Source organism: Ictalurus furcatus, chromosome 15 (genome assembly GCF_023375685.1).
Source record: "Ictalurus furcatus strain D&B chromosome 15, Billie_1.0, whole genome shotgun sequence".
Taxonomy (NCBI): domain Eukaryota; kingdom Metazoa; phylum Chordata; class Actinopteri; order Siluriformes; family Ictaluridae; genus Ictalurus; species Ictalurus furcatus.
The window spans coordinates 23785968-23813004 of record NC_071269.1 but is presented as its reverse complement, the minus strand read 5'-3'; the positions used below and the strand labels follow the sequence as shown (position 1 = coordinate 23813004).

The window sequence follows — 27037 nt, the reverse complement described above, 5'->3', positions numbered from 1 at the left end:
TGTGTGTGTGTGTGTGTGTGTGTGTGAGAGAGAGAGAGAGCTTGTGTGGGCGTGTGTATTGCGCGGGTGACGCAGGAGGTGTGGGAGTGGTCATGCTGACATGGTTGAGGGATGTTACAATCCTCCTACAGGAAAAACAGGATTGTCTAAATTTCGTGAAAGATGAGAGCCTTTGTTATATGATCTGTGACAATTTTATTTATTTTTTTGAGTATTGTATTTTTTTGAGTATTGTATTTTGTGTCACTCATACGAACTGTAAAACATAATGTCAAATAACAAAAACACTTATCATGTGATTAGGTGTTTCTTGCTTTTAAAATAATTTAACATATTCAACATTCTGTGCCATATCCATGGGCATTTGTCACGGTTATGCCAAAATCGGCACTGACACGACTACACTTCCCAGCAGCCCCAGCTGGTCACATGTCTCAAGCTTTAAGTGGTGGTAGGGGTGATATACACTTGCATACACCCCATATTATTAACATTTATCCACCTAATTTTCATTGTTCCGATGGCCTCGGTCTGTATGAATGTTTTTGTGTAAGATTTCCAGTTATTTCAGTTGACTAGCTTATATTCATCACAGAATCTATCAACACTGCATTTAATGTCTTATAGTTATTGTTAATAGTTATGGATTCATGAATAACTGGTATTTATAAGGGGTTGCCTTAATAACTAGCCCAAACGAAAAGTTTTCTTAGAGCAGGTGTGTGTTGACCATAAACCACACACCAGAGCTGAATGTGAAAAGCCTTACATTTAGTAGGTTATCCATGGTGAACAACAGCCAGCTCACCACCCATGCCATTCAGTCATGTTTTTGAGAGGTGTTGACAGTGTTTGTTTAGAATCAAATGCCAAGTTTTTATAAGCACAAGCATGTTGAGAGCATTCCAGTTAATCAGGTCACTCAACAGTGTTTCTTTTATCAGTTAAAAACAGACCATTTAAAATGATCATTTTAGGTTGCAAAGTGACAGGCGAGATCCCTTTTGTAGAGGATCATCCTTAACAGAAGCCGTTATGGGTGGTATATAACGAGCGTGACAAACAGTGCTATTTTTTTTTATTGACAAGAATTAAGATGTTTAAAAGTATTTGTCTAAATCTTTCCCAGGAAGAAACTAGACAAAAATGAAATAATAATTCACCTTTTTATTCAGGACGTTTGATGAAATGAAAATTCTTCTCGATAAATAAAAACTGGACGGATATATCAGAACTGCACAACTGGACAAAAGTCAGTTGCTCCCACCTCCATATTTTTGTGCATTCACTTTGTCAAGAGCAACTATATGAGACATAATTAAGACAATCTATATGCTTGGCCACATGCAGTGAGAGGCACGGCATCTGCTAGATACTAGAGTTGTCAGTGTAGCAGTATTTTGACTTTGACACCAATACCAACATTAGTATGTTTGATACCAATATGATACTATGGAAAAAAATAATGCTGTACCAGTAATCAAGTCATGAATGCTCATTGTCTGTTTATTGCACTGATTAAAAACACAACTTAACATTATTCATTGAATGAATAGGTCAAAATATTCATATCCTTGTGGGGACATTTAGTCCCCCATTTTTTGTTTTTATTTGTTTATTTATTTATTTAAACCTTCAGGAGATTCCAAAAACAAACAAATTATGGTTTTTAAACAACAGTTAGTTCTGGTCTATTAATTTGCCTGGATGAGTGGTGTTAAAAGTATAACTGCACTGGGATGTTTCACTGTGTGTATCACTCCGCTTGTCTATGTTCACCATGTAAAATTCCAATTCTAGGAACAGTCCCACTAAAAGTGTTACTACAGCAGAGTTAGCAAAACTTTCAGCAGACATAGGAAACGATACATTTTTCATGAATATAACTTCACACCGCATGTTTGGTTCACTTCCTGCAGTCAGGTTGATTCAGAATCGATTTGCTTTCTGACTGCTATCAAATCACACTAGAGGTGGAAGTGAACCAACAACATCTTGCTTAGACCCTCTTGGATGAGTTGTTATGGCTTGGGTGAGACTACATGCTCACTTGCCTAAAGAACCACATGAAGGGGAAAGAAAAACACAAAGGTTCCATTCAAATTGATTAAACGCTTTATATGTGAAAGCACCTTTAGGCTTAAAAACAGCTTAGTATAAGAAATGAAATAGGATGCCGAAACTGGGGAATGGAGTAATCCAATCACAAGAGACAGCAATTTAACGAGAACAAGAATCACAACCAAATATGGAAATTGGGAAACAAGGATGAGGTTCCACAAACCAGGGTTGAAGAGAAATGGAGAACAAATGGAAAGTAGAAAACAAAACACTTTGACGGATGTGCCACGATTTAGGGGTTGACTTCACTTTTAGTAGACCTACTAGAAAAGATCATCACAGCCTACTGTAACAAACTCCATCCATCCATTTATTTTTTGTACCGCTGATCCTACACAGGGTTGAGTGGGAGTCTGGAGCTGAACTCAGGGCAGGCACGTGGTGGGAAACACCCTGGAATGGGGCGGGGAGGGGATTTCACAATCGCACGCACATTCTCACACTACAGACAATTTGGAAGTGCCAATAAGACTATAACGCATGTTTTTGGACTAGGGGAGGAAAGCAGAGTACCCGGAGGAACCCCCCAAAGCATGGGAAGAACATGCTAACTTTGTGCACACAGGGCAGAGGCAGGATTCGAACCCCCAACCCCAGAGTTGTGAGGCAATCATGCTAACCACAAAATCATTTTTCACTATACACATACTGGAGTCTTGATGTCTTTTTGTAAGCTTTTCCTTATTTTCCTTACTATTATAAAGTAAAGTGAAGTGTATAGCTGGAAAAATCAAGTGCTTAGCCATGACGTATTATATTATGCACAAAACATCGAGACAGGAAAGAAGACTACTTAAAAAGTTGTAAGATCCATTGGGAAAGCAAATAACATTCAAAAACAATTACAACTTAATGTTCTTCTCTTTTAACGCTTGTTGACAGATCTCTTCCAGTGCGCTAAATTTTGGGCCCAAATTCTCCTGAAAGTCCAGATCATCTCCATTGCTGCAGATGGAGAGCTTGTCTAGTGACATGGTGTCGATGTTAGCCCCTTCAGAGCTGTAATCATGTGGTTGATATTCAGGGAAGTCCTCCTTAGAAAGTTTAGAGATCTTCTGCAGTAATGAATCATCAGGAGAAGAGATAATGAGCTCAAATTAGTTTTGAAAATGTTGAGAGATTTAGCAAACACAGATTTGGCAAAATTTACAAGAAAGATTGTCAGCAACTCAAAATTACAAAAAAAAGATAAAGTGTGTTATATGTTTAATTATTGAAGTTAACCCCTTCATCAGGGATGCTCACACACTGCTTAAATAAAAGTTAATGCGTAACCCAGAAGTTCCCTTTCAATGGGAACTTGACGTTGCGTTTAGCATAACAGTATGGGAACGAGAATACCCGCTAAGTCATACTGAGGGTATGGTCTGTTCAAAAAGACCCGAGCCCGAGGGTCACGGCAAGACACTCGAGCCTGGGTCGGAATGTATATTCAGGCTGTAAAATCGAATGACTGTGTGCTGCGTAGACCACCCTGCCACAGCACACACATCCTGTAAGGATGCCCATTTGGACAAAGCCTTCGAGGAGGTGACTCCCCTAGTGGAATGAGCCCTTATGCCCAGAGGCGTAGTGAGACTGCGTGCCTCATAAGCGATAGAGATTGCTTCCACTATCCAATTAGAGATGCGCCACTTTGACACAGCATCACCTCTACTGTTGCCGCCAAAGCAGACCAGCAGCTGCTCTGACTTACACCACTGGTCGGAATGGTGGACGTAAGTACAGAGAGTCCTTACTGGACACAGTCAGTGCAATTCCTCTTGTTCCAGTGTGAGGAACAGAGGAGGGCAGAAAGCCTGCAACACTACTGGCTTGGCAGCCAATGTAGGCACTTTAGGAATATAATCCTGGCCGATAAGGTGCTACTAGCAGCAGACGTAGACCGTCTTGGTGAACTCTCACTAGAACTTGTTGGAGCAGAGCTATAGGGGGGAAAGCATATAGATGTGACCTTGGCAACATGTGCACCATGGCGTCCAGCCCTAATGTTGCGGGAGGAGTGAGGGTGAACCACAGCGGTGTTGTCTCTTCAGAGGCGAACACATCCACTCCCGTTTGGTCAAACCTCCGCCATATGGACTCCACCACTTGTGGATGGAGCCACCAATCCCTGGGCCTCAGCCCCTGCTTCAACAGGATGTCTGCCCCCATATTCCTGTTGCCCAGAATGTACATTGAACTCACTGACAAAACGTTCCATCTGCCCAGAGAAGAATTAGTTGTGCCTGCCTGAACAGGGGGCGTGCACATAATACCACCTGGAGGCCGATATATGAGATCACCGCTGTGTTGTCTGTAAACACATGGTGACCTCTCAATTGAGAAAGAAAGAATTTCAGTGCTAGAAATAAGGCCCACATTTCTAGGCATTTTATATGCCACTCCAGAGACCATGAGCTGGACAGCTGTCTAAGACCACGCCCCAGCCCGTTAGGGAGATGACTGTCATTACCGTCTTGCACAAAGGAGACACCCCTAGATTGTGACCCAAGGCTAGAAACCAGGGACACTTCCAAATTCTCAGAGCACGTAGGCATTGCTGCGTGACACTGATTACTCTCAGAGGTTTCATCCTCAGACGAAACCCCCAACTTCTCAGTGACCACTGAAACGGTCTACTGTGCAATAGGCCCAATGGTATGACATTGACTGCTGTTGCCATAAGCTCCCACAGTCTCCCATAGAGACTGGAGAGGATGCCAAGATCCAGCTTTATGTTGCTCAATGTTGATAGGATTGACCCTATGCATGTTGGGGATACAAAATTCCATCATTGTAGTAGAATCCTTATAACCCCTAGAAAACTGCACTGGAGAAAGCATACTTTTCTGAGGTTCAACCTGAGCCCCAAGCTCTTCATGTGGGCGAGAACAACATCTCGATGTTGAACTACCAGTTCCCTGGATCGTGCTAGAATTAACCAGTCATCCAGGTACTTTAGTACACGGATGCCCTGGAGTCACAATTGAGCCAGAATGACATCCAAGCACTTTGTGAAGGTGAGAGGGGATAAACCTAGCCTGAAGGGAGGTACCTGATCTTGGTTTGCATTGCCTCCAACGCAAACCCCAGGAACTTCTTGTGACTGGGCGATATTTCTATGTGTAAATATGCACCTTTTAGATCTATCATCACAAACCAGTCCTCAAACTGAATCTGTGGAATAAGTTTTGGTGTCAGCATCTTGAACCTGTATTTCCAAAGAGTACAGTTCAGATGACACAGATCTAAAATTGGCTGCATACTCCTATTTTTTGCAGATCAGGAAATAACGGCTGTAAAAACCTCCCTACCTCAGGGAATGGGGTACATGTTCTATGGCCCCTTTGTCCAAGAGGGATCTTACTTCCTGTGCTAACGTCAGGCTCTGGTCTGTGCTGACTACAGTGGTGAGAACACCTCTGATCCAGGGGGGTCAAGCTCTGAACTGGACCCAGCAACCCTTTTCTATGGTAGACAGAACCCATGGAGACACATTTGGCAGTAGTTTCCATGCTGCCAGATGGTATTTTAGTGACGTTAACTTTTCCACATTCTATTGGAGGAAAAGCATCAGAGTTTCGTTGCCCTGTGACAGCTTGCTGACCAGAGAACACTGAAAACTTGGGACAGCCTTGGGTAGGGGAGGCCCTACATCAGCACTAAGGGCTAACTGCCCTAACAACCTCATGTCCCCTGATACGTCCCTCCACGGCCCCTCAGGACTGCTCTTCTTTGTCTGCTTGGCCTTTATGACCATTCTCAGATCAGGCCTAGTAGCAGGCCACGACTGTGGCTGCCCGGTTCCCCTGGCTGTCTGCAGGGGTTGGCAGGCTGCCATACTTGCCTTCTGTGTCTCCCTCGCACTAGTACTGGCCAGGGCTCCACTCGTGGATGCCCGGGTAAACTCGACATAACAGGGAAGGAACTGGCTGAATGCTGCCATATGTCGAGCTCACTCAGCAAGTCTGCTTGGTAGGCCTGCAATACAGTCATTGTCGGCATTGACCCACAAGCAAGACTACTACTGCATAGGCCTTGCCCACCAATGCCATGGTGGCCTTACACGGTGGCTTGGATGGCAAAGCCGGCCACCCTAAATTACCTGCCATTGATGAAGACAGGTAGTTCGCAAGCACCTCCTCCACTTACACCTAAATCGTCATGCCATTCATTCCCCACAGTGGCCAAATAATCCAACATCGTGGGGTTATAAATACGGCTTATGCATGGTTTTCCCTCAGAAGCCTGATATTTTGTCAATCACTTCTGGAAGAAAGGGGAGTTTTCTGCAGTTTGAAGGATTTACTTTCACTGGGGAGAAACAAGCTCATCCAGCCTTAGTAATCACTTCAAGCAGCTCTTTATATGCTGCTGTCAGTTTTTAGTACACCATTCTGGCTCCTCGGAGTCAGAGTGGAATTATTACTATTCCTTTTTTGTGTGTGTGTGTTTTCTCTTTGTTTCCCTTTTGGCTTTCCATGCGGAAGGAGGAGTCGCGACACATGCTCCAAAATTCAGGGGAGAGCCAGACCCGGAAGACAGGGCAAGAAATAGAGCAGCGCTCGTCTCCGGCTCCTCTTCCGGATCCATAAGAGATCCCTCGGCCCAGATCCACGAGGCTTTGAAACCCAACTCACTTCGGCTTCCAAGAAGAGAGCGAGTTGCGAGCAGAGCTTCCTAATGTAGGCGTTACAATGCGCAGCCTCTCGAGGCTGCCATCGCATGCTCTTCCCTAGACACTTCACACAGAAAGTGTGCACCACTCCCCGTGATGAAATAGGAGCAAGCCGTAACACACTTCCTGAATTCTCTCACTGATATTTTTCTCTCTCGCTCATTCCTTTTTTTTATTCTCTTTTTTTAAAGGGATAGAAAAGTTCTGAGATTTTGAGAAAATGAAGCGTCTTTTGTTTCTTTACACAAACAACCGACATGCAGTCTCGCTATAGATAATAAGGCTGACGGCGCGGTTCACAGGTGCCACGTCACCTGATCATGGCAAGCCTATAAATAGAGGCATGATTTTACACAAGCTTCAGATACTGGTCGCACGTGCAAGGGTGCTCCCATACTGTTATGCTAAATGCAACGTTGAGTTCCCTTTGAAAGGGAACACATGTGATCAAATCTGAAATATAGGCAACTTTTCTGAAAGCAACAGAGAATATAATCAGATTTTTAAAAATAAAATAAAACTAAATGAAGTAATAAAATAGGGAAATGAAAGACTGAAAGCAAGTCATTTGATCAGTTCTATACATAAAATTAGTTTTCCTTTCTACTGTCGCCCCTGGTTTGCTCTGGTTTGTAATGTATTCCAGCAACAAATCTGTCCAGAAGATGAAGTCACAGATGTACATCTTTTTAGCTCACCACATCACAATAAATTTGGCCAGTTATTGTTTGCTGTTTGAAATTACATATGGTATAATTTCTTTCTTTCCTTATCTTCACATGTCTTAATTTCTTTCTGAAGAATACAATTTGAAGATCTGCCAATTTAATTAATGGTAGCAAAATTAATTATGTTTTTATTATCATTGAATAATACGAAAGTGGAATTATTCCAGAAAAATATCAAATCCACTCAAAAACTAAATATGACATTCTTAGTATTTTGTTTCATATAATGACTGGAGTATAAGGTTTTATCTGGGTTAAGAATGGATGGAATATACAATCTTATAAAACTTATAAAAATCTGGATTAGAGAATATGTATGGAATAATGACACCCTCTGACCAATCACATTCAAGAACTCCTTGGTATCATCAAGAAGAAAAAAAAAAGAAATTACTTCAATAAAGGATAGGTTTGTGTGAAAACTGAGAAATATTTTACCATTCTAAGGAGGTCTTCCATGTTAAAGCTAAAGGATCTGCTCAACCCACTCTGAAAAGTGCAAATACATATCAGAACACAGTGTGTAAAATTATTAACTGCTGAATTATAATAGCTGAATTAATGTAGAAAGATTACCATCTTGGTGCCATTTTTAAAACCTTTTAAAATATATATATATATATATTTTTTTTTTTCAAATAATACTTAAAAGCCTCTAAAACAACTTACCCAAACAGTGTCATATGTATTATATCTACTGCTTCTGGTCCTGGACTGCTGGGACACAAAACACAGGTGTTATAATAAGGCTTAAATTATTCCACATTCTTAAATGGTAAATATGACTGTAATGACTTCAGATCAACAACCTTGTGTGATGAACAAATGTTTTATTGATTGGTAGCATCCCGCTCAGACAGTAGCACACTTGCTTGACCAGCATTCGTCATCAAGCATTTCTGGGAAAACCCTTTCTTAAAGCTGTAGTGCCAGATTACATCCCTCCCTTTGTTTTTATAAAAGTAATTCACCCAGAGTATTAGCATGTGAGATTGGGTACATACATAACTGAAAAATTTCAAACTTTAAATTATGACTAAACAACTGCAATGAAATTAGCAAGGTTGACAAGAACATGTCAACAAGTTTAAACTAAGACAATACCTAAAAAATAGTCCTTAAGATAATGTGAAATGCCAACTGTGTGGACGCATCGCCCAACTTCAGTTCTTGACCTCGGTAATACTCTTGTGGCTGAATGGGCAAATCCCCACAGCCATGTGATATAATCTAGTGGAAAGCCTTCCCAGAAAAATGAAAGTTATTATAGTAGAAAAGGGGGAACAAATCTGGAATGGGATGATCAAATATGGGCGTGACAAACTTTTGCCCATATAGTGTATGCCATATATGTCATTCTGATTTACTCTCAAGAGCAAACGTAATCCTAGCAAAATCGTTTTTAGTGCTAGTGAAACTCACTGTTCTGTAGCTGTTCCTCGGAACAGTTGAATCTCTAAATGCACTGGATTCCTGTGTGAGTTATACAGAAGACAGCATAAAACCATTTAAACAGACTGTAAATGTATTCCATTTAATAATATACTACACATGTGCAAAACACAGTAACACTTGATATATCTGAGTATGAATAAAACCATCAGGAGATCTATTTACATTAATATTTCCTCTTTGTGTAAACATTCAATTCTAGATATTCCTCCGTCTCAGACAAACACACTCAATGAGCATGTGATGTTCAGTAAGGATTTATCATTTAGTTAATGCGATTCTGATTTTCCTGTTTTATTTTCATATTTGTTGTAGAGTTTTTGGTAATGTACAGATGTGACACTGTGTATCTGTATTTCTATACGTAAAAAAAGATAAATAAAGCAAATATGCAGTACAAACCGCAAAAGTTCCTGTCTTCAAGCTGCCTGAATGATTGGTGGGACTCTGCTGAAATTCAAAGTAAGAGGAGAAAGAAGGATGCAGGATCATGTTAGAAAAAGGTTGTGTGAAGTATGGTAAAGAAGGACATGGTATAGGAGAGAACAGGGTAAAGTTTGGTAGGATACAGTAGAGCTGGCAGGGGAGGAAAGGTAACCTGGATCAAGCTGTACTTTTCCTTGTTGGTGGGGTGATAAAATCAAGGTTACATCTTATATACCTTTAATATGTATGTTTCACCTGAAAGCATAAATATAGAGTACCTTTAAAAATAATTTAAGGTACATAACTGGAGTCTGTGTAAGTCTATGTAAAATCATGCCTATTTATAGGCCTGCTGTGGTCAGGTGACGTGGCATTTCACATGTTGTGTGACTATAAAACGGCGCCTGTAAACAGCTCTTGTGCTATGAGCTTTAGAGAGTTTAGAAAGTGTGTTACACCCTGCTTTCATGTTATTACAGAGGGGGGTGGACACATTTTTTGTGTGAAGAGTATGGGAGTGGCGCGTGCTTACTTCTCAGCTGAAGCGAGCTGAAGTGTCTTGGAACCTCAGGACTCTGGGCTGGCCGCTGTCGAGGCAACCAGCTGGCTCAGATACTGGGGGTCCCATTTGGATCTAAAGGGGGAATTGCAGATGAGCGCTGCTCTATCTCTATCTCTGATATGCGAGTGGAGCATGCTACAGCAGCCTTTGAGGGAGCTGACTGATTTCACACTGTGAAATTATATATATAATTTTAAAAAGGGATGCACAATGAAGCAGCCCCGCTCTCGGCTCTCTCACTTCTCAGCTGAAAGAGCGATGCGTGGAGCTCACCATGCGACTTCTCCCTCTGGTATGGAGAGTCAACCCACCCTCTCTGACTCCGAGGAGCCAGAGGGGGGAGCCAGTGAGAAGGAGAGCATTCCGTCACACTACAAAAAACTCCCCTTGGACATTGGATTACACTTCTTAGAGTGTAGGATATGGTAAAGAAATGTAAAGAAGGATATGGTACAGGAGACAATAGCATAAGTTCTGGTAGAATACAATAGTGAGTGTCTGGAAGGTCAAGGTAGTATAGGATGTGTGATGTATCATGTTTGGTACAGGAGAAATGATAAAGTGAGATGGATAGATGGGGTGGGGTTTAAAATGTCTTGGTAACTTGGTAGGATATGGTGAAGTAGGCAAGGTTGTGAGACAATCAGATAGAGCACTAATCGAGTACTGTAAGGGAGGAAGAAGGAAGCAGAAAGGGAGTATCTTCCAACACATTTTAGTGTTTCCCCTGCAGACAAAAGAGCTGATTCATCTAATCAGCTAATTAACAGCTCTTGCTGAGTTGACATATTAGAGCAGGGAAATGCTTGAAGGTGAAGGACAGGGAGTACTCCAGGACTAGGGTTGGGAACCTGTGGCATAGGATCATATAAAATCTGATAAATCTGATGGATTAGTGCAGGTTAGCAAAACAGACATAGAGCCAAATCTGTGCCCAAAATGTGTGACTTGTTTGATAAGTATGATCAAATAGTCGAACTCCAGCTGACTGGATTGCTAAATCACCCTGCCTCAATCCCATAGAAAACGTGTGTGAACAGGTGAAACACCAAAATAGGCAACCCAAACTCTAGCTGAATTGTGCACCTAGTTGATGATTGATAAATCGATAAAATAAGGTAAGCCTTACCTAACAGGATTGATATTGTAAATAAAACATCGGAAGATGTAGTAACATATTATTGGAAAAAATATATATAAAAGGATCATTTCATCTTTTTGATCAAGGGTATTAGAAAAAATTTCTAGTAATAGGCTAGGATTAAGATAGCACTGAACAAATCCACAAAGATACATCATTTGAACATACTTAGTATGGTTTGCCTTAATTCCTCTACACCTGTATATTGTAATAACATACAGCCCTGCTATAGGGGGTCGCACAGAAGAGAATGGGTTCCCTTTTGATTATGGTTCATCTCAGGAAGTTGTTCTGCTTTGTCGTTGTCTATGTAAATGTATATTATTAAAAGCTCTATACAAATAAAAATAAATTTAATTTAAGACCTTCGTCTAAAGTCTACAACGATCATTAATAGGTGTTGAGCAGCAGATGGCTGTGACTCTTGATGAGCTTGTGATGAGCTTGTCCTGCAATAACTCTAAATCAATGGCATTAAAAGACAAGATGAAGTCCACAAATAGTAAAGTTTATAATCATGAACAACACTGATTAATATTTCAATCAGCATGTACACACCTTGCACAATGAACCTCCTCCTTCATCATTGTATGCCATCAGGGTTTGGATTCCATCAAACAAGTAGTGATTGATTTTTTTTTTCTCTCCACACTTACAGAAGAAACAAAAGCAGAGCAGCACTGTGGAAAAATTGAGACTTTTATTACCGGTTAATCAATATGCATTATTAAGTATGTAATTATTGATGGCAAAATGTTTAGAACAAATTCACAGTAAGTGCAATTTACTGAATAACAATGTGGTATACTTTAGAAGTGTTTCAGTTAATAATGCAGTTTTAATTTGCTTGGTATATTATTTGAATTGGTTTCCTTAGTGCATGTAGTCTTAAGAACATTGTTATGGATACAGTGTGCATTTTTTCCTTATATCTATGCAAAAAAGGAGCTTTTACCAGCATTTCTATTGGAAATATTTCAGATTACATGGAAAGCTTAACTACATCTCATGCGCACTGAGTCTGGTTTTAAGTCATTAAAAGACAACAATAATTTCTCACAAAGCAAAAATGACTTTTTTTAGAAGTTAAAATACTGTATTTTTGAATGTTGATTCTGATTTTTAATTGCGACTGGATTTATTAGCAGACGTATTACTATAATTGTATTTTTTAAGGAAACACTCACAAGCCATCAAGAGCAGTGCTCCCAGTAGAATTCCTATAGCTGCTCCATGGAGGCTGGAGGATCGAGGTAGCAAGTCTTGACACACGTCTCCTTTCCCACAGTCACACACCAACACTTGAAAGATGTTGTGTGCTAGCACCCCCTGTTGGTCAGTAATCTTCAGTGGAACGGAGTACGTCCCGTAAGGCAGACTTGTCAGGCTAATCAATGAGGTTTCATACCCTGTGGCACAACAGATATGCAGGTTATTTGAAACAAAGCGGACATGCAGGTGATTAAACTGATCATCATGACATCAGGTAAATATAAAATAAAGAGAGTGAATGAGTGACAGTGTTATAAACATATTTTTGGAGCAACTAATTGACATTGCATTTACATTTATATTTACAGCAGTCAGCAGATGCCCCTTATCAAAAGTGCCTTTTTAGTCTCTATTGTCAAGATTTTCTCTCGAGCTAGGGCTGTAGCATGCAGTGCGCTCAGAAACCTGAAATGTGAGCATGATGCGCAAGCTCTTAGCAAATGCACGCTTTGGGGTCTTCAGTGACATTGACTTTGTTTACTTTCGACAAGTGCTTTTGTTATGGTTTATGTCCTGTCTCCGCCCCTGTATTGTCATTGGTCGTTTCCCGTAAGTGTGTCACATTGTACTCAGCTGTCTGTTACACCCCTGATTATGTTGGTCATTTAAAACCATTGTGTCTCTTTGCACTTTGTGAAGTATTGAGTGTTATCACCGTATGAAGCGTTTGTACCCTGTTCCTCGTTTTGTTTCATGTTCTTTGATCTTGTTTCCCGTTCTCGATTCTAGCCTTGCCCAGTTTATGCCTGTTTGCCAGTGGACTTTCGTAGATCTTCCAGATCGGTGTGACAGGTTTTATGGCTACCCGGAATATTTTCTTGTTGACTGCTAGCTCTATTTTTCAAGCCTATCGGACTACAAGCCCAGCGAGAAGCAATGGCTAAGGTTCATGTTGTCCCGTTTTTTGGGCCAGCCTGCTAGTGGGCGCAGCGTCTACTAGCCATGGGATCCAGGGGACTGGAGAATGTACCTCATAGTAGTAGTCTCACCTGCTGAGCTCCAGCCAGAGATCAACAGGGTGACCTCATCTCCAGAGCTTCAACCTGAGACACACAAGGTAGTCTCACCTGCAGAGCTCCAGCATGAGACCCACGAGGCAGTCTCATCCCCAGAGCTCCAGCATGAGACCCGAGAATTAGTCTCACCTGCCAATTTCCAAACGGTCAACGTGGCGACCTCTTCCCCAGAGCTCCAACCTGAGACCCACGAGGTGGTCTCACCTGCAGAGCTCCAGCATGAGACCACGAGGCGGTCTCATCTCCAGAGCTCCAGCATAAAGTCAAGTTCTTGCTAGAGGTCAACGAGCTGACCTCCCAAGCCAAGTTGCTGTCCGAGGTCGAAGAGATGACCTCTCAAGCCAAGTACCTGTTAGAGGTCGGAGAGACGATCACTCAAGCCAAATTCCTGTTAGAGGTTGGAGAGACGATCACTCAAGCCAAGTTCCTGTCTGAGGTCGAAAAGAGGGCCTCTCAAGGCAAGTTCCTGTCTGAGGTCGAAGAGATGATTTCTCAAGCCAAGTTCCTGTCTGAGGTCAAAAAGAGAGCCTCTCAAGCCAATTTTCTGTCGGAGGTTGATGAGGCAAGTTCCCAAGACAAGTTCCTGTCTGAGGTCGACAAGGTGACATCCCATGCCAAGTTCTAGTCTGAAATCGACTACATGACCTTCCATGCCACGTTCCAGTCTGAAACCAACATCACAACCAACCAAGTTATGCTCAAGCCTGAGGCTGTAGGCCTGACCAACCAAGTTCTCCTCATGCCTGAAACCGACGTCACGAACAACCAGGTTCTGCTCATGCCTGAAACTGACGTCACGACCAACCAGGTTCTGCTCATGCCTGAAACCGTCGTCATGACCAACCAGGTTCTGCTCACGCTTGAAACCGACATCACAACCAACCAGGTTCTGCTCACGCTGGAAAACAACGTCATGACCAACCAGGCTCTGATCACGACAGAAAACGATGTCACAACCAACCAAGCACTGCTCACGCCTGAAGCTGACATCACGACCAACCAGGTTCTGCTCATGCCTGAAACCAACGTCATGACCAAGCAGGTTCTACTCGCGCCTGAAACCAAGAACACGATCAACCAAGTTATGCTCATGCCATAGTCTGCTGACATGACCAACCAGGTTCTCCTCATGCCTGAAATCAATGTCACGAGCAACCAGGTTCTGCTCATGCCTGAAACCGATGTCACAAGCAACCAGGTTCTGCTCACTCCTGAAAACAACATCACAACCAACCAGGTACTGCTCACGCCTGAAGCTGACATCACGACCAACCAGGTTCTGCTCAAGCCTGAAGCCAACGTCATGACCAACCAGGTTCTGCTCATGCCTGTAACCGACATCACGACCAACCAGGTTCTGCTCATGCCTGAAGCCGACGTCACGACCAACCAAGTTATGTTCATGCCAGAGTTGGTTGACACGACCAAGCAAGTTCTCCTCATGCCTGAAACCGATGTCACGACCAACAAGGTTCTGCTCATGCCTGAAACCAACGTCACGAGCAACCAGGTTCTGCTCACGCCTGAAGCCGACATCATGACCAACCAGGTTCTGCTCAAGCCTGAAGCCGACGTCATGACCAACAAGGTTCTGCTCATGCCGGAAAACGACATTCCGACCAAGCAGGTTCTGCTCATGCCTGAAACCAATGTCTCGAAACAACCAGGTTCTGCTCACACCTGAAGCCAACATCACGACAACCAGGTTCTGCTCAGGTTCTGCTCACGCCTGAGTCTGATGACACGGACAACCAAGTTCTGCTCATGCCTGAGTCTGTTGACACAGCCAACCAAGTTCAGCCTGCAGAGTCGATGGAGGACAATGCTCCGCCTTCCTGCTCTGCTGAGGATGTTGCTCTGCCTTCCAGCCCCGCTGAGGGCGCCACTCTGCCTTCCTGCCCTGTGGAGGATGCCGCTCTGCCTTCCTGCTCAGCTGAGGACTCTGCTCAATCTCAAGGTTCAGCTGCAGACTTTTTGCCCAGAGGGCCAGGACCGCCATGGGAGGGGAGTGTGTTCTGGTGCGCCGGGAGTGCCCTTGGGGAGGAGTTCTGTCACAATTTCTCCATTGAGTTAGCGCTGTAGCATGCAGCATGCTCGGAAACCTGAAGCTCGAGCTCGATGCGCGAGCCTGATGTGTGAGCTCTTACCGAACGCACGCTTTTGGGTCTCCATTGACATTGACTTTGTTTACATTCAACATGTGCTTTTGTTATGGTTTATGTCGTCTCCTCCTCTGTATTGTCATTGGTTGTTTTACGTAGGAGTGTCATCATTGTTCTCAACTGTCTTGTGGTTCAACCTTGATTATGTTTGTCATTTAAACCCCTCGTGTCTCTTTGCACTTTGTGAAGTATTGAGTGTTATCACCGTAACAAGCGTTTGTACCCTGTTCCTCATTTTGTTTCATGTTCTTTGATCTTGTTTCTTGTTTCACGTTCTCGATTCTAGCCTTGCCCAGTTTATGCCTGTTTGCCAATTGCCTGACCCATTGCCTGTTTTTTTCGACCACGATATTGTCTCATGATTTGGATTTGTCTGCCTGCCTCTCTTTGTTAAAAACTCTTTTCTGCACTTGCATCCATCCTAACCTTCATTACGTGGTATACATGACATCTATTAAAAACACAAAACACAACACCATGCTTGTTCACCCAGTAAGGGAATAAGGATAACTTCAAGCAAAAACCCTGGTGGGAGAGGTTAGTACAACATGAAAAGAAAACGCACAGATTAGAGGTTGTGTGGCTATGGTGTAGTGTGGGACTACTTGGGGTTGTTGAAAATAAGTCTTGCAGCTGCATTCTGGATCAATTACAAGGGTCAGTTAGCACTCAGATGCAGACCTTCCACAAGCAAGTCGCAGTAGTCCAGCCTTCAAATGACAAGGACCTGCATGACCAAGGTTAGCAGTGTGAGGAGAGAAGGATACTTGGTTGTCCAGAATTACCCCAAGGTTGTGAGCACTGTCAGATAGTGTGATTTGAATGTGAAGATCAAATGATATTGAGGTGGGGGTGCATCTCCAAGGATATACAGCAGCTCTTGTTAGGATTTAGTTTCAGCAGGTGAGCTACTATCAATGACAAGATGTCTGCCAAACATGTGGAGATTCAAGCAGAAACATGAGTGTCTGAGAGAGGAAAGGACCGGATGGGTTGAGTGGAATCAGCATAGCAGTGGTATAAAAAACCCATGTGATGACATGACCTCACAGAGAGAGCATAGAGGGAGAACTGAAAAGGACCCAAGACTGAGCAGCACAGAACTACATGCAACACAGAACTAACTAAGACTACACAGACCTACACAGGACTACATAAAGTGCATGTGTGCAAACATCGCAAGACAGAACAAGTTTACCAAGTGTAGGACAATAGGCATAGTAAAGGGCAGTGCAGCACTGACCAAGTACATGGTTCTAGCACAGATAAAGTGGATAAAGCACCATATGTAACAGCTTGTGCTAAAATATAACAATATAGTATAATAGTAAAATATTGTAAATGTAAACATAACGTACAGTGATACTATGGATATACAGTGTTAGCAGCAATTCTGTCCAGGTAAGCATGAAACCATTTAGTAAAAACTAAAATATTGTATATAACATGCTCAAGAACTTTAGAAAGAAAAGAGAGAAGTGATGCTGGTCAGTAGTTGCTGATATCTGAGGTATGTAGAATGGGCTTTTTCCAAGAGGGAATAGCCTTTACTGTCTTAAAGTCAGTTGGTACATGACCAGATGTTAGGGAGTCTTTATAATGCAACTGATGAAGGGGAAGAGATATTGAGAGATGGTCTGAAGCATTGTACAATGGGTTAAATCCAGCAGGTAAGGGGGTAAACTTGTTGGACAAGATAATGTGCAGGATTTCTTCTGTAGAAAGAGAAAATTCAGTTAAGGAAAGAGGAAGGGAAGGATTATAAGAATTATATGAATAAGATCTCTGGAGTCATACAGATCTCAGTCAGTTAGTGCCAGAAAATGGAGAGACTGAATGGATGCTAAAGCCAAGACTAAGTCATATTTCTGGATGGCAGACTGGCAGTTCCAGAGCCTACCTACCAACACTGAGACAACAGTTGAGGGCAAATAAAGTTATGGTAGTACGACCCCTGTTTTGTTAGTCTGGCAGGAAGTCCAATTTAGAGTAAAATTTAGGTAACACAATTAGGGTTGAGATGCAATGGGTGACTAACACCAGCTAACTAAGAGGTTCATGTCTAGTAGATACATCGCAATAAGCCCTGTCCACAATTCAGAACTTAAGGAAGACTGAAACCTCTGGATTATTTACGTGAGAAAACTATTTTGCAATATACCATCAGACATTTCAATACGATTCTAAAGTAAAAAATGCAAAATACAGTCCAACCGAGCCAGGCAGATAGTACACAAGAATCTGAAACTTACCAGCAGATTACTTACCAACATTACCAGCAGAATAAATTCAACTATGGTTCAGCATCTAAAATTTGTGCTCACTACCACTTTCATGATATACATCATTACCCTCATTGTGTACTATCTGCTTGGGTCTTTCTGCACCACCATTTATCATGGAGACTACTTCCAAAAATGTTAAATAAACTTCTCCTAACAGAAAACTTTACCATATCAACAATTACACATGTGCAGAGTGTTTGCCATATAAAACCTTCTGAAAATAGTTTCTATAGAAGCAGTAATGTATTAGAATGTTAATATAAACATGTGATTTGCAGCTGTAGTACTGTCAGAACTGCTGTTTTAGCAAATTAATCAAGCTAGTTTTCATTTAGGGAAAACCACTGCCATGAATGTCCATATTTTACAGTTGTTCTCTCTACACACCTGAGCTCGGGTCAAGCTTCCACAGTCTCTTCAGCTCCTGATCTTCTTTGCCAAGCGTGAAGGTGAAAGGTCCACTATATGGAAAAGCATCTGCGTCCTCTGCCTTGACTCTCACTCTGTCAGCTTTGTTCCCACACATCACTGAACTGTTCAAAGATAGATGAGGTGTATTGTCATTCATATCTCCCAGAAGGACCACCAGAGTGCCTGTACCTGTGGCAGGAGGTCCCCCTGTGTCACAAAACAATGAGAGAAATATAGGGAGACTGAAAATTGGACATAATTAGTGTTGGAAGATGTATCTATACAGTGTAAAGTGTAGGAAGTCTTTGCTAGGAAATCATACCATCATCTATTGCATGCATCACGACAGTGTAAGTGCTGTTGTGGACATATGGAGACTCGCGGTCCATCTTCTTTGCCAGGGTAACCTTGCATGTCTTTGGGTCTAGGGACATCCACTTAGCTGGATCTTCTGCTAGCTCATACCTTGATGCAAAAACAGTTCATCATGTTTTTGTGTGAAAATTAAGAAATTATAGCACTTGACATGCTTACATTTAGGGTTACCATTAAGGTTCATCTTAATCAATCAAAATTGCTTTTCACACATACCTGATGTTAACTGAATCCTCATCTGTTACTATGGGTGTGTACAACACTTCTCCTGGCTCTTCTTCCTCAATCCTGTAAACCTTCTGAATTTTATTCTGAAACACGGGTGGGTCATTCACATCAATGACTTTGACGGCGACTTTAACCGTGCTGGGTTTTTTTAAAGTCTCTGGAATGGGTTTAACTGGCTTTCCGTCGATGCATACAAATAAGGGCTCCTCATTCTCCACTCCTATTTCCAGCTCAACTATAGTAGTTATCTCATAATCCTTTGCCTGAGAAACAAGGACATAAATATCCACATATTAAATCTTTCTTATCCTCACAACATGCATAGTTCTTATTAAATATAATATAGTTCTGAATCAAATACACAGAGCTAATACACTTAGTTGTCAATTACAAAATTGTTATATCTAATGAACTGGCACATTCGTACTTGCATTTATATTTCAATTCGGTTGTGAATTTCTGAAATATACCTTGATGACAGTCAGCACTCCTTCGTTGGTAACTGGGTCTGTCTCAATCTTGTAATTGCCCTCCTCATTACCCTTCAGAATAGTGAACATTGCTCTGGATGCTAGAGTGTTGGGAGTGTCCTGGTCTTGCACAGGGATCCTTAAAAGTTCCTTATTGGTTTCCAGTTCTATAACCTGAGCATCGTACTGGACCAAGAGACATATGTTATTATAAATACAGCATAGTTTGCTTTTCATATGTTTAACTATTTTAGTGGATGCTCCACAGAAATATATGCTGGGCGTTTCCTTCTACAATAAATGCAAATAATTGTTTGCATTGGTAAATTCTTGTGGACTAAGAGGAACAAATTACTTTGGAACATAATGTTTAGGGAAAAAAAATTACTTTGGGGTGGGAAGAGTAACTCCACTTCATCAAACCACCTCACTGTTGATTATTTTCTTATAACAGCACAACAAAGTGTGTTTTATAGTGTTTAGATACAATTGAACTGCATTCCACGTACACAATCAAATCGAATATAAAGTAATGTAATTATTATTATGAAGAGCTTAAGTTTAGGACCACTATTATTTCCTTTACCTCTTAAGATAAGATAAGATAAGGTCAGATAAACTTTATTGATCCTGAAGGAAATTCTTGTGCAAGTTGCAAAAGACAATTTAAAACAGTAAGTATAAGTATGAATAAATTTGATTTAAAAAATATAGAGAGACCTACAACTTAATAAAAAAAAGAAATGTTCTTTTAAAAATGTGAACTGTGCATAAATGACCAACATAATCTAAGTAAATCGTATGTACAAAGAAATGTAAGTGACCTGCTCTCAACACAATTGCAAAAAACCAACGGACGATATTAATGACGTGCTACACACCTCTGTTAGCATTAACTGAGGGAAACTCTTTTGAAAAAACATCTGGGTTACGCATGTAACCCCGTTCCCTGAGAAGGGAATGAGACATTGCATTAGCTGAATGCTGTGGGAAGCACCCTCACACGTAACCGGTATCTGAAGCTTGTGTAAAATCATGCCTATTTATAGGCCTGCCATGATCAGGTGATGTGGCAATTAAGCGTGTTGCGTGATATATAAACGACACCTGTGAACCACGTCATCAGTTTCTATTATCTGAAGCGAAGACGCAATTCACAGGCCTACCCCGGTATGACAAAGCTACGTAATGTCTCATTCCCTTCTCAGGGAACAGGGTTACATGCGTAACCCAGACGTTCCCTTTCAAAGGGAACTCAACGTTGTGTTTAGCAAAACACTATGGGAACAAGAATACCCACTCCATCATACCAAAGGTATGGCCTGTTCAAAAAGAAACAAGCCCAAGGGTTACTGCAAGACACTTGAGCCTGGGGCAGAATGAATATCGAAGGCTGTAATATCAAATGAATGTGTGTGGCGTAGACCACCCTGCAGCAGCACACACCTCTTGTAAGGATACCCAGTTGGACAAAGCCTTCGAGGAGGTGACCCACCTAGTGGAATGAGCCCTTATGCCCAGAGGCGTAGCGAGACCACCCACCTCATAAGTGATAGAGAGTGGTTCCACTATACAATTAGAGATGCACTGCTTTGACCCAGCATCACCTCACCTGTCGCTGCCAAGCAGACCAGCAGCTGCTTCGACTTACGCCACTGGCCAGAGCGGTGGACATAAGTACAGAGAGCCCTTACTGGACACAGCAGGTGCATTCTCTCTTGTTCCGGTGTGGGATAAAGAGGAGGGCAGAAAGCCTGCAACACCACAGGCTGGGCAGCAGATGTAGGCACCCTAGGAATATAATCCGGCCTAGGATACAGGAAGGCCTTGGCTAATCCAGGGGTAAAGTCAAGGCAGGAAGGGGCAACAGAGAGAGCTTGTAGATCTCCTACTCGCTTGAGAGATGTCAGGGCCAGCAGAAGAGCTACTTTTAGAGTCAGAAGCTCCTCAGAAGCTGACTCTAAGGGCTCAAATGGGGCACCTGACAGACCTTCCAGGACCACAGAAAGGTCCCAGAAAGGTTTGCCTGGCCTGCAACTGGGCCTCAGCCGCCTGACACCAGGAAAAAATCTCGAAGTTAGAGGATGTTGTCCCACAGAGGCTACATCAACAGGGGCGTGGCTGGCCGAAATGGCGGCCACATAAACCCTGATAGTAGAAGGAGCCCACCCCATTGAGAAACGTCCTTGTAAGAACTCGAGGACTGTAGCTGTTGTGCAGTTCACTGGCTCTAGCTGGTGTTCCTCACACCACAAGACAAAAAGCCACTACTTGAGCACATACAATTTCCTCGTGGATGGTGCTCTAGTGTTCAACATGGTCTCTACAACCTCAGTTGTGAGATCAGAATCTATGAGCTGGTGCCCCTCAGGGGCCAGACCCACAGTTTCCATAGTTCCGGCCGAGGGTGATAAATCAGCCCTCCAGCTTGAGACAGTAGATCCCTGCGGATGGGAAACTCCCAAAGGAGTGCAATCTAACAGGGATATTGTCTCTGAGAACCATATTCGAGCTGGCCCATAAGGTACTACTAGCAGCAGACATAGACTGTCTTGGCGAATTCTCGCTAGAACTTGTGGGAGCAGAGCGATCAGGTGAAAAGCGTAGAGATGTGACCTTGGCCACAGGTGCACCATGGCATCCAGTCCTAATTGTGCGGGAGGAGTGAGGGCAAACCACAGTGTGTTGTCTCCTTGGAGGCGAACACATGCAGTCCCGCTTGGCCAAACCTCTGCCATATGTACTCCACCACTTGTGGATGGAGCCACCAATCCCTGGGCCTCAGCCCCTGCCTCAACAAGATGTCTGCCCCCACAGTCCAGTTGCCCAGAATGTATGTTGCACTCACTGCCAACTCTTTCCCTCTGCCCAGAGAAGAATAATGAGTTGCGCCTGCCTGAACAGGGGGAGTGGACATAATCCTCCCTGGTGGTCAATATATGAGACCACCGCTGTGTTGTCTTTAAACACATGGTGAGCTCTCAATTGACGTTGGCTGCTGCAGCCATAAGCTCCAATAGTCTCCCATAGTGACTGGAGGGGATGCCAAGAACCAGCTTCATCTTACTCAATGTTGATAGGATTTAACCAACGCATGTTGGGGATACAAAATTCCATCATCGTAGTAGAATCCTTATAACCCCTAGAAAAGTTGTCCACTGCACTGGAGAAAGCATACTTTTCTGAGGTTCAACCTGAGCCCCAACCTCTTCATATGGGTGAGAACAACAGCTCGATGTTGAACTGCCAGTTCCCTGGATCGTGCTAGAATTAACCAGTCATCCAGGTAGTTTAGTACACAGATGCCCTGGAGTCACAATAGAGCCTGAATGACATCTATGCACTTTGTGAAGGTGCGAGGGGATAAAGCTAGCACGAAGAGAAGAAATTGATCTTGGCTATGTGTAAATATGCACCTTTTAGATCTATCGTCACAAACCAGTCCTCGAACTGAATCTGTGGAACGATAAGTTTGGGCATCAGCATCTTGAACCTGTATGTCCGAAGAGTACAGTTCAGATGACGCAGATCTAAAATTGGCCGCATACTCCTCTATTTTTTTGTGGACCAGGAAATAACGGCTGTAAAAACCTCCTTCCCTCAGGGAACGGGGTACATGTTCTATGGCCCCTTTGTCCAAGAGGGATCTTACTCCCTGCACTAACGTTGGGCTCTGGTCTGTGCTGACTACTGTGGTGAGCACACCTCTGAACCAGGGGGGTCAAGCTCTGAACTGGACCTGGCAACCTTTTTCTATGGTAGACAGAACCCATGGAAACACATTTGGCAGTAGTTTACATGCTGCCAGATGGTATTTTAGTGACGTTAACTATTCCACATTCCATTGGAGGAAAAGCATCAGATTTTCGTTGCCCTGTGACAGCTCGCTGACCAGAAAACACTGAAAACTTGGGACAGCCTTGGCTAGGGGAGGCCCTACAGTAGCACTGGGGGCTAACTGCCCTAACAACCTCATGTCCCCTGATACGTCCCTCCACAGCCCCTCAGGACTGCTCTTTTTTGTTTGCTTGGCCTTTATAACCATTCTCAGATCAAGCCTAGTAGCAGGCCGCGACTATGGCCGCCCGGTTCCCCTGGCTGTCTGCGGGGGTTGGCAGGCTGCCATACTCACCTTCTGTATCTCTCTCGCTCTAGCGCTGGCCTGGGCTCCACTCGTGGATGCCCAGGTGAACTCGACACAACAGGGAAGAAACTGGCTGAATGCCGCCATATGTCGAACTCACTCAGCGGGTCTGCTTGGTAGGCCTGTAACACTGTTATTGTCTGCACTGACCCACAAGCAAGACTACTACTGCATAGGCCTTGCCCACCAATGCCACAGTGGTCTTACACAGTGGCTTGGATGGCAAAGCCGGCCCCCCTAAATTACCTGCCGTTGATGGAGAGAGGTAGCTTGCAAGCGTCTCCTGCTCCTTCAGCATATCTAAATAGCCATGTCGTTCATTCCCCACGATGGCCGAATAATCCAACATCGTGGGGTTATAAATATGGCTTATGCATGGCTTTCCCCCAGAAGCCTGATATTTTGTCTGTGTCCAATTCACCAAATCACAGTTCACTGTGTCGAGTTCACAAAATTTATTATTTTTAATAAATTTGCTAAAATTTCAAACAAACTTCTTTCATGTTGTCATTATGGGGTATTATTTGTAGAATTTTGAGGAAAATAATTAATTTAATCCATTTTGGAATAAGGCTGTAACATAACAAAATGTGGAAAATGTGAAGCACTGTGACTACTTTCCGGATGCACTGTATATATCACACGATGTGTTTAATTGCCACATCACCTGATCACCGCAGGCCTATAAATAGGCATGATTTTACACAAGCTTCAGTTGCCGGTCGCACACAAGGGCACTCCCATAGTGTTATGCTAAATGCAATGTGGAGTTCCCTTTGAAAGGGAACACTGTTCATCACTCCTATACAGATCCAAGGCCTTGTAGGATCCTTGCCAAGGCACGCTGAATCTGTTCGGTGACTTGTTGTAGCTCCAAAACACCTTACTAAGCCTCACCTGACTTATTTCATTCCTTGTGGCCTTTTGTACATGAATGTAATATGGCATTAAAAATTTGGGTAAATGTAAGACCAGTTCGTGGTAGTCGCACAGAACTAATGGTGTATTGCGTTGTATGGCAAATTTGCATATCCTTACCTTCGGTGCAGTGAACACAGGTGCATGAGTGTTGGAGTCAGTGATGCTGATAATAACAGTCGCAGTGGATGAAAGTGAAGGCGTTCCATGATCTCGTGCTTCAACAATCATTGTGTAAGTCCTTGCTTTCTAAATCATGTAAGATAACAGTAGGGCTGATAATAGTACTGTACAATAGAACAATCACAGGGTTATATTAACATGCTCGTTTTCACGTCATAGTTTCTATAGTAACAACTTACATGGGGTATGGGGTAGGGATGTAACTAAATATGAATACATTATTTTGGATTAAACAGATAATGTGTTCTAAACACATACAAATACAGATAGGAATAGGTGGCTATATACAAACAGGGGTTTGCTCAAGTAGCCCAGCTTTACTGAGCTGCAAAATAAATTTTGCCATATTTCTTTGCAAACTGCCATGAAATGCACGAAACAGATACAATATCTTTTTTTGCTTGTACAAATGTGAACTTGTTTGTTCGTGTGTGTTTTTCATTAATATTAAAGAATGTTGTGTATTGTTATTAAGTGAAAATCTTAATATTAAAATATCCCACTGTGTACCAGCTTCACAGTAGATGTACCAGCTGATAGCATGTCTAGCAAATGTTTCTGATCTCATTATAACGTAACAAACCCAAAAACAAAGTATATCGGTTAAAATATTAGATGACAATAGTTGCCAAATGTAAACAACAGATCCCTGCTGTTTTGAAATGTTTTGAAAAACATATCAGATAGAACTGTAAAAGTTAAGAAGTTATGTTCTGCAAATTTCTATTTGTTATATTTTGCTAATGAAAAATGATTTCTTTTTCCTGCAGCCCTGTTTAAGTGTTTTCTAATGTTTCTAGGGGTAGATTAGGGTTCATATTAAAAAATCCAGTCTAGACCATACCCACTTACACTTCAATTTCGAATACAGATACAAATATTTGGAGTACTACATAGATACTGATATAGATAGTGGAATTGTTACACATGGACTTCAATGGCAAATGATTAACAAAGCACTGAGACTGGGGACTCCATCCAAGACTTCACCATATCAACAATTACACCCCAACATTGATTATATTTTCCTATAACAGCATGCACCCTAATGGTCCTAGAGTCCTTAGTCCTTATGTAACAATCAAAAAAAAGATTCTGATATCAGTTCCAAATTAAACAGTTAGTCAGTGCAGTGAAGCTCACTTTTTAACATGTTTCAGTCTGCCTATTTTTACTCGATTAAGCAAATCACCACAATATTCTGGGCGTAAAAACAATAAGGAATGTAATGTATGAGTAATAGAGTTATGATGCACTGATACTGTTTGTATTGAGATGATCGCTTTAGCTGTGTACGTGGTCATACTCACATCATAATCAAAGCATCCGGTGAAGACCAGTTTTGTGATCTTGCCTCCGATGGATTTCAGGGAGATTTGTGGCAAAGCTGGGACCTGAGACACTATCCTCATGGATATGCGGGAGTTGTCATTGCCATCCTCATCTTTGTCACTTGCTTGCAGAGTTAAAGGAAGGTCACCTAATGCAGTGAGAATGGACAGCAATTTGATGCTGAAATTGAGCAGTGTTGATATTCACATAGTAACTGTAGATTTAGGCCAGGTTTCGATTGGCTGGTAATGATGTATGTGCAAGATGGAGGCTGCGTATATCCTGAATTCATTTGTCAAATTCTGCATGTCCCAAAAATTTCAGTAGAGCGAGATATGACATCATGTCTACAACAGACTACAACCAATGACAGCTGTGTCTAAAAACACATCATGCCAATATGTGACAACTTACTCAATTTCCCTATTTAAGGTTTGGTTATATTAGAAACTTGATGTAGCTTGCACATCAAGTTGGTGATCAGTTTAATCTAATGGGTTTAATCCACATATCAACAAGATAATTAAGATAAGATAACATTTATTGATCCCACACTGGGGCAATTCCCTCGTTACAGCAGCTCTATTACACAAAAAATACATAGGAAAGAACACACGTTAAATAGGATAGAATTGAAATAAAGTATCTATATATATATATACAACAGGAATAGAAAAATAAGAATTAGAGTAGTAAAAAAAATAATAACAATGGTAATATGTACACTATGGACACCTCAATGTATGTACAGATGAATACAAATTTGAATATATACAGATGTGTAGCACCTTGTTTACATACATGAATGGATAAATGGATTATTGCACAGTTAACAATATAGGGGTGAGCAACAAATAATAATGTGTGGGTTGATGATGTAAAAAAAAAACACCTAGCAGTGCTACATTATGTTGTTGTTGCATTAAAGAGTCTGACTGCTGTAGGGATGAAGGACCTGCAGTAGCGCTCTTTCTTGCACTGAGGGTGCAGCAGTCTGCTGCTGAAGGAGCTGCTCAGGGACCCCAGTATCTCATACAGGGGGTGAGAGGAATTGCTCATGATAGACGCCATCTTAGCTAACATCCTCATCTCCCCCACCACCTCTATGCTGTCCAGAGGGTAGACCAGGACAGAGCTAGCCCTCTTAACCA

At 42.3% G+C, this 27037-nt stretch overlaps 1 protein-coding gene across 5 annotated transcripts in view; it reads right to left on the bottom strand.

Annotated features, from left to right (window-relative positions):
• Positions 1-1516: 1516 nt before the first annotated feature.
• The window catches only part of LOC128619073 (cadherin-like protein 26), a 34717-nt gene continuing 9196 nt past the window's right edge, over positions 1517-27037 (bottom strand). The window contains exons 6-18 of one of the 5 annotated variants that reach the window (XM_053642941.1): positions 25865-26034; positions 24492-24620; positions 19310-19495; positions 18828-19102; positions 18559-18701; positions 18213-18443; positions 12278-12499; positions 11649-11770; positions 9364-9411; positions 8932-8982; positions 8179-8226; positions 7948-7998; positions 1517-3176 (exon numbers count right to left, since the gene is read on the bottom strand). In XM_053642941.1, the coding sequence (XP_053498916.1) occupies positions 2964-3176; positions 7948-7998; positions 8179-8226; positions 8932-8982; positions 9364-9411; positions 11649-11770; positions 12278-12499; positions 18213-18443; positions 18559-18701; positions 18828-19102; positions 19310-19495; positions 24492-24620; positions 25865-26034 (1889 nt within the window). In that variant the 3' untranslated portion in view covers positions 1517-2963. Of the gene's footprint in view, positions 3177-7947; positions 7999-8178; positions 8227-8931; positions 8983-9363; positions 9412-9919; positions 10022-11648; positions 11771-12277; positions 12500-18212; positions 18444-18558; positions 18702-18827; positions 19103-19309; positions 19496-24491; positions 24621-25864; positions 26035-27037 lie in introns of those variants that run through there. The other 4 variants (XM_053642942.1, XM_053642943.1, XR_008387872.1 and 1 more) reach the window with 4 other exon arrangements.